Source organism: Dipodomys spectabilis, unplaced genomic scaffold (assembly GCF_019054845.1).
Source record: "Dipodomys spectabilis isolate Male_0828 unplaced genomic scaffold, ASM1905484v1 ptg000241l, whole genome shotgun sequence".
Lineage (NCBI taxonomy): Eukaryota > Metazoa > Chordata > Mammalia > Rodentia > Heteromyidae > Dipodomys > Dipodomys spectabilis.
In genome coordinates, this window is record NW_024870918.1 from 5,195,145 (window position 1) to 5,203,825 (window position 8,681).

At 41.5% G+C, this 8,681-nt stretch overlaps 1 protein-coding gene across 1 annotated transcript in view; it reads right to left on the reverse strand.

The window, feature by feature from the left end:
* The window catches only part of Ptar1 (protein prenyltransferase alpha subunit repeat containing 1), a 47,924-nt gene extending 47,611 nt beyond the window's left edge, over positions 1–313 (reverse strand). The window contains exon 1 of the mRNA XM_042699339.1: positions 161–313. Coding sequence (XP_042555273.1) covers positions 161–246 — 86 coding nt within the window. The 5' untranslated portion in view covers positions 247–313. The remainder of the gene's footprint in view (positions 1–160) is intronic.
* Positions 314–8,681: the final 8,368 nt, after the last annotated feature.

Genomic DNA, 8,681 nt, shown 5'->3' on the forward strand with positions numbered 1-8,681 from the left:
CCGGGCCGCGGCCCGCCCGACCCCGCGCAGCCGCGCGCGGAGACAGGCCGGTGCGGGCCGGGGTCACCCGAGGTCAGCCGGAGCTCGGCCCCCGCCCCGCCCGCCCGGCCGCCCCGACGGACCCCGGAGGCCGAGCCCGGGGCGCGCGGCTCCCACTCACATGTGCGGGTTCCTGCGGAAGGCGTTGGTGATGTCCTTCACCACCCTCTGCACCAGCACCGCCACCTCCTCGCTCGTCTCGGCCATGTTAGTGGCGGCCGCGGAGGGAGGCCGGGGCGCGCCGCGGGGACAGCCGTGCCGCCGGCGGGAGTTCCGCGGGGGAGGGGGACGGGGAGCTGGGGGGGGGGGAGGGAGGGAAGGGCGCGCGCGCGCGCACGTGCGTGCGTGCGTACGCTGCTAGGGGAGGGCGCGTGGCCGCCGCGGCCGCCGAGCACTTCCGGGTCGGGTCAGCCCCGCGGCGGCTGGCCTGTGAGTGTCCTGTCCGGTCCCGCCGGGCCTTCAAGGAGTCGTCCCTCCCGGCTTCCCGCGTCGGAAGTCGCTGCGGATGGGTTTGCGGCGTTATCCTGTCTGTCTGTCTGTGTCTGTCTGTCCGTCCTGGAGCTTGAACTCGGGGCCCTGACCCTTGAGCCACAGGCTACTTGGTAGTTAACTCACGGACTCCTGCCCCGGCTGGTTTCGAACCGCGATCCTCAGATCTCAGCCTCCTGCGTGGTTAGAACGACATGCCCGAGCCACCCTCTCCTGGCTGGTTTCCTTCCACTGTTGAGTCCATTCAACCAGAGAGGCTGCGGTTGAGCCTGACACCCGCGCGGGCCCCAGCTGGGCCCCGCCCGTGCAGGCAGGTAACTGCCCCAGGACACGCCCGATGGTCCCCGGGCCTTTGCACGGCCCCCTGACCCGAGGCCCCTAACAGGAATGAGATCCACTGGCGTCCTGGTGGCTGGAGTTCCTATTTGACCCTGCGGGCTGCCCTCCTTTTGAACCTGCATGCGAATTTGGGGCCTCTGACATGGAAAGCAGTCCTTTTAAAATAGATAAGAAAGTGTAGTGCATTCAAGAAAGGGAAAGTTGCCCTCTGCATCTAGGGAGTGGAAGGGAACTGGGAGGTTTTTAATTCTTGTTTTTGGTTTATTCTTTCATGATTTTTAACTTTGTTTTGCTATCGTTTACTGAACGCTGTTTCAGTTTTGAAGCAAATTAAAATCAAGGCCCTGATGCAGTTTGCTCATAAGATACACTTATTTTTCTACCAATAATTATTGTCAGGGGGAGAACTCTAGTGTATTCGGATTTTGCAATGCAATAATTAATATTTTTATATAAAGGTGGGTTATTTTTTTGCCCGTCAGAAAATTTTAAGTCTCTCCTTAAGTTCTCCCCCTCACGTTTGAAATCTTTATCTTTTAAAAGTTGTTTTTTTGTTTGTTTTTGTTTCTTTTGGTCGTGGGGCCTGAACTCTGGGCCTGGGCACTGTCCCTCAGCTCTTCAGCTCAATGCTAGCGTTGAGCCACAGCACCACTTCCACCTTTTTTTGCTTATGTGGTGCTGAGGAATCGAACCCAGGGTGTCATGCATGCAAGGCAAGCACTCTACCACTGAACCATCTTCCTTAAAAGTTCTGCTTTTAAAGCAGGTTCGCAGTGTGTTTAATATGAATATTATGTGAAGCATGTGAAATACAATATATGTGAAAGTAAAAAACACTAGATTTAAAATTAATTGAGAAACATCAACTACATATACGCAGTGGTTGATATTCCCAGTGGGTATGCCTTAAAGGCTGTTAGGGGCCCTCTTTTTTTTGTTTTGTTTTGTTTGTCCGTTGTGGGGCTTGAACTCTGGGTCTGGGCGCTGTCCCTCAGCTCCAGCTCAAGGTGAGTGTTCTACCATTTGAGCCACAGCAACACTTTCAGTTTTCTGAGTGGTTTATTGGAGATAAGAGTCTCTCAGACTTTCCTTGCCCCGGCTGGCTTGACCTTCTTGTTTTTAAAAAACAAGGTAGATATTCAACAGAATTATAGAAAGCAAGATGGAACAGTTTTAAGAAAAAAATGAAATCAAACCTTACCTATGGCAAGTTGTGGCATAAAATAGTAAAAAGACTAGAATGTGTATTTAATTTCAAGTTCAATGGCAACTTCAAATATATCATGGTTACAGTTCTCCAATGGCTTGAGTTGGCTGAGTAAGTCTTCCTCTTAATCCAGACCCTGCCTTGTATCCTAGTAGCAATGGGGAAAAAATCCTGACTTCTGGGGGCAAAGCTCAAAGCAATCTTCTTAGAAATATGAATTTCTCCCCCCCAAGGGTCTTATTTATATCTTAAAAATAGTCATATTTCACTCTCATTTATTTGTGTTTAATAGGAGAAATCCATACTTGGTCTGAAAATCTCTAATAAAATTAGTATTCTAGAAAATATTTTTCCTGTATGGTTGTCTATGTGTCCTACATCTCCCCCCCTTCTTCCCTGCCCCTGGACCTTTTTACACTCATTTGAAAGCTGTGAATTATATGTCTCCCGTTCCTAAGATTCAGCTCAATTTTACAGGTGAAAAGAAGTTTAAGATGAAAATTTAAGAGCTCTTTAATGACAAGAATAGGGCATGATATACACAGGTTGTCTGCCACTTTTGTCCAAAAAAAATAAGCATACTCATGTTTATTGCAAAATTGTTTCTAATATCAGTAATAAACCGTCTAAGACAAAATCAGGAAAACAATCCCAATCATAATAGTTTTTTTAATATATAAATTTAAGGACTCTACAACAAACGTTATAAAACACTGAAGATGTTTAAGAAGAAAATAGAAGATGGAAAGACCTCTCATGTTCATGGACTGGCAGAATTAATATTGTGAAAATGGCTATACTACCAAAAACAATCTATAGATTCATTATACTCCCTATCAAAGTTCCAATGGCATTCTTCACAGGAATAGGAAATCCTAAAATTTATCTGAAAGTATAAAAGACCCAGATATTCAAAGTGATCTGAGCAAAAGGGCAAAATTGGTGGTATCATAATATGTGACTTCAAATTATGCTACAGGGCAACAGCATGATACTGACACAAAAGTAGACTAAAAGCCCAATAGAACAGATGATACACAAATAAGCCCACACAGCTACAGTCAGTTGATTTTCACAAAGATGCCAAAAAATATATGTCTGAGAAAAGGGAGCTCTTGGACATGTAGTGTTGGGAACTCTGCATATCCACATGTGCAAGACTGAAATGAGATCCCTGTTTCTTAACCTGTACAAAAATCAATTTTAAAAAATGGATCAAAGACCTTAATGTAAGAACCAAAACTTTGAAACTGTTACAGGAAATCATAGGGATCAAATAATGACTTTCTCACTAGGTTTTTGCTCAGGAAACAAGGTTTGATGAATGAGATTACATTAAAATAAAAGACTATGCTGCTTGAAAGAAACCGTGGAGATACAATCTAACGAAAGAGAAAAGATCACACTCAGCTATACATCAAACAAGGAATGGATACCTGTAATATATGAAGAGCCAAAGTAACAATATAATCAATAAACCAACAAACTGAACAGACATTTTAGAGAAGAAATACAAGTGACTAATATATGGGGAAATGTTCAACATTATTAGTCATAATGGAGTTGTGAATCATTTTGCAAACACTACTGAGATTCTATCTCACTCTCGATAGAAGGGCAGTATTAAGGAGATAAATGACAACAAATGTTGGCAAAGATGACAAGAGGAGAGGAACTTTTATATCTTGTTGGTGAGAATTCACATTAATGCAGAAACACTAAAAATAGTGTTCCTCAGAAACACTAAAAATAGAAATATCATCCTGACAGTTTGACAGGAAAATACCATATTCCTTTCACTGTTAAAAGTAAATATTAATGGTCTCCATTCTTCAATCAAAAGACAGGTGAGTTGGATCAAATATCAAGAACTAATTATTAAAATGCATCTTACTGACAAACACATTGGCTTAGAGTGACAAGATGGAAAAAGGTTTTCTCAACAAATGAAACCCAGAAACGATACTCATATTTGATAAAGCAGACCAAAATAATTCAGAAGAGACACAAGTCACTTCATATTAATAAAGGGAACAGTCCAATGTCTCTTGATGGACACACTAAGCAAGTGAGAATCTGAATAGTACATTGGTGAATAACCAGATTGTCACTGAACAGAGAAAAAGGAAAAAAATAAAAAATTCTAGAATTTGATTAAAGTGAAAAAAACTTACAATAACCTCTGAGACAGAGCAAGGACAGGCAAAGAGGAAAAAATGAGTGAAACTTTGAGTGCCTACAGGGGGGGGGGGGGGGGAGAGAGAGAGAGAGAGGACTCAAATAGCCTAATTATGCACCTTGAACTCCTAGACAAAAAAAACATCAAACCACTCAATCAAAAAAGCAGCAGGTGGCTTGCACAGTGGTTCAAGCCTTGTAATCCTAGCTACAATAACAAACCAAGACTAAGCTTAATATATATTATACTTGTTTTAGCACTTTAAAAGACAGCCGGGCACCAGTGGCTCACACCTGTAATCCTAGCAACTCAGGAGCCTGAGATCTGAGGATCGAGGTTCAAAGCCAACCTGGGCGAAAAAGTCTATGAGACTCTTATCTCCAATTAACCATGGGAACACTGGAAGTGGTGCTGTGGCTCAAATGGTATAGCACTCACCTTGAGCTGAAGAGCTCAGGGACAGTGCCCAGGCCCAGATTTCAAGCCCCACAACTGACAAAAAAAAACAAAAAAACACTTTATACTGTGATTATAAATAATCTAGTCCAAGTGTGAACTCAAATAGTAGGTAAATGTTATCAAGATATAATAATGAAAATGTCTTTAAATGGTTATTTTTTTTTATCCAGGCAGATTCAGAAGTGAGGATTCTAGTAACAGAAATGATTTTTGTTGCTAAGTGATGATTGTGATGATTTACTTCCTTTGGTGTTTGATAGCTCCAGAATATCATCTGTTTCCTTTGCCCAGTTCTTCCTTCCTACCACAGAAACCCAGACCAATGATGTAATGTTTAGGCAAAAAAAAAGGCATCTAGCGAGGGAAGGAGCCAATGCAGGATTTACGTGTAGAAACGGCGAGGGAGTTGGGGACTGTTTCTTCATATAATGTCCATTTCTCATGCACTGAAGGTGTTAAACTCATTAGTGGGTCTTTAATTGATAGCTAAACACAAATTTTTCATTGTAACCACAAGAGATTAAAACCACAGACTTAACTTTAACTATGGTAATTGAAAATTTTGCAAGAAAGAGTACCAATTTAGTCGGCTCTTCCTGTCTTTGTTTTTGTCAGTACTGGGGTTTGAAGTAGGGACCTCTTGCTTGCTCTGTTGCTTTCTCCCCTGGTGGTGTACCACTGGAGCCACACCTCCAGCTATGCTGGCTAATTACAGATTTTATGAACTTTCGTGCCCAATCTGGCGTGCCCGATCTGGCTTTAAACCATGATCCTCCAGATTTCAGACTCCTGAGTAGCTAGGATTACAGATGTGAATCACTGCTACTCATTCATTTCCATATTTTGTTTTTAAATTATTGTTTGGTAGTTTGGGGGATTGAACAGAGGGCCTTGTACTTGTTCTTGTTACTTTGTTTCCAATAGGGTGTTATGCTTCTGCCTGGGGTTGGCTTTGGACTATGATCCTCCTACTATGTCTTGGGTATTTTGGTTTGATATATGCTACCATGCCCAGCTTATTGGGTGAGACAGTCTTGCTACTTCTCTACTTTGGTCAGTAACTTGAGTCCTCCCAATGTCCACCTCCCAAGTAGCTAGGATTATTGGTATATACCATTGTGCTCAGCTAGTTCTATGTTTTAAGCCATAGTCCAGACCCATCAAAACTCACATTAGAGGCAATAACTCAGCGATTCCTATCTATAATCTTAGCTATTCGGCAGACTGAGGCCTGGAGGACTACAGTTTGAAGCCCAGCCTGGCAGGAAGGCCTTTGAGACCATCTCCAATTAAACAACAAAATTCTGGACCAGATATGTGGCTCAAATGGGGGAGCACCAGACATGAACAAAAAATAAAATTGTTGAGTGAGAGTACAGGACTCTGAACTCAATTACAGTTGGGCCAATCAATATTAGTAATGAAGAATTTTCTTTGTTGAGTTTTGCTCTCTAAGTATGTATTGAGGTGTTAGTGTAAGTTTTAGAATGTCAAAGATTCAGCCCCTAGTTCATGCCTATTGACTTCATGGACTTTATTTTCTGTATTTAACTCTTCCAAGCTTTCCAAGTTTGCAAAAATGGCAGCAAGGAAAAGGAGACCTTGGGTTTATCAGAAGCTTTCTAAATGCTATGCCTGAGAGGACAATTTTACTTATTCATTCCATGATTAATGCTACTGTGCATAATGACAGCTAGCTGCTGGCTACTCAGTGGTCTGAAACCCCTGTTGGTCTTATCATCCAATAGAAGACAAATACATAGAAAGACAAATATATAAAAAGTTGTAATACACGATACAAAAGGAAAAACAGGCAACAATTGTTAAGAATGTAGTGATAAAGGCAGAGCTTTAGACAGAGAAGTCTGCCTACTCTCTTTGCTGAAATGTGAGCTGATACCTAAAAGCCAAGAACCATCTTAGTGAAAAGCAGGGAAAGGATCTTGTTCATGGGGGAAAAATTCTGTGAGAAGGTTCAAGAAGTGAGAAGCTTGCTTAGCATGTCTCAGGCTAAATTAATACTTCTGTGGATCTTTATAATGTTTATAAAGTGATTTCAGACTCACAGTGATTGGTACCAGAATTCCAATAATGGACATGGTTATTTAGCTCCACTTTCCCTTATGTTTTTGTACCTCTGCAAGTTTTTTGTTTGGGGGATGTGGGTTGTCTTTGTTTTGTTTTCAGTACTGAAAGTTTCAACTCAGGGCTTCACAGTTGCTAAGCAAGCAAACTTTTTGTTCTCCTGATTCTCAAGAATCATCCATAAGAGATACACATTGGTAAGCATTGAAATAGAACAGAAATAGCCCCAGAACCTATGCCTGTTCTAAAATAACTTTCCTCACACCTCTTCCCCAAACCTTCTTATCAATTTTCAAATGTTGCGAATTTCTGTGTAATTTGTTCATATTTCTACCAATTTCTCTGACTATTGTATCAAGCTTTTGTCACTGACTATAAATCAGTTTATAACTATCTCCTTCTAGTCTAAGCAAACAACTAGATGTAAAATCTGGTGTTTTACCAACTTGGAAAATCTCCCTTACAGCCTTGAATAATGCTGAAATGAGATGGCAGTCTTCTTTTGAGTGGTACTGTCATATTGTGAAGAACTATCTGGAAACTAGATGATGTAAATGCTCTCTTTCTCGGTCACATGTTCTGGACAATCTCCATGAAGCTGTAGATAATGGGTAGAGAAGCATGTCATTACAACAGAAACAAATGCCTTGGGTCACTTACTTGTACAGTTGGTGCTCAAGCCTGATCTTGTACATCCTCTTGCAGGAAGGTCGTCATGTGAGTCAGGTGGCACCTCAGTTCATGTGAGTACTTGATGTCTTATAGTCAAGTCAGTCCTGAGGGCCCCAGAATAAGCCCAGGATGGTTTCTCAGAAGGATAGTACTTAAAACAGAAGAACGGCTGCTTCTCTAAAACCCTAAGGATATTTTCATGGCACTTCTCTGTGCTGCTGTGAGAGCATTCAATCTTCTATTTCAAGTACAGTTTGGTCTGCAAGCCATATGCCTTGAGACCAGATTGCATGGAAGTTGATACCTACTTCACAACCCTCTGATTGCTCTGGAATCCTTTCAAGATGATGGATTACTCAGTAAATGACTCAAAGAACATTCAATGATAGTGTATGTCACCTCCAAATGGCCCATATGTTTCTCTGCGATCACATATGCAAGATAAAATAACCCAGTCTTTACTTTCTCTTAGAAACGTCAAAGTTTTAATGGCTCTCCTTCCATTTTCTAGCCTATGTATTTCTTGGAAAGGCATCGAGAGTATATTAAGTCAAACACTTCAAAGGAATAAAGAACTAAATGTCTTCATTACATATTTATGGGCTCCTACATAAATCAAATATTAATTGATTAATTAATAAGTATTAATTAATTGAATACCTTTATATTAGAGAATGTAAACTCCCAAGAGTTAGAACACTGTCTTGTCCAATTCTGTGTTCCTTATTCCTTGCCTTGCCTATAGTGGGCCCTTTTACATTTTAATGAATGGATGAAAGGGTAAAAATTAAGGATGGAACAAATAGCGAAGAACAGAATCATCAACATGAAGTACAAATGGAAGCAATAGAAGAAGTCACCTGGGGATTTAGCCAATAGCCTATTCATTAAAAACTTAAGTCTGTATTTTGCCAGTTGAAGTTTTTCTAAAGGTTTCAGGGAGATACTGAAAGGTTTATCCTTCTTTGTCAAAACCCATTCACGTTTTCATTTTCATCCTCTTTCTTATACTTTGTATTAGTTAGACTATGTACATAGCATGAGTCAGTTTTCTTTTTTCTTGTTTTGGTCAGTCATGGGGCTTCAACTCTAGGCCTGGATACTGTCCCTGAGCTCTTCAACTCAAGGCTAGCGCTCTACCATTTGAGCCACAGCATCACTTCTGTGTATGTGGTGCTGAGGAATTGAACCCAGGCCTCATGCATGCAAGGC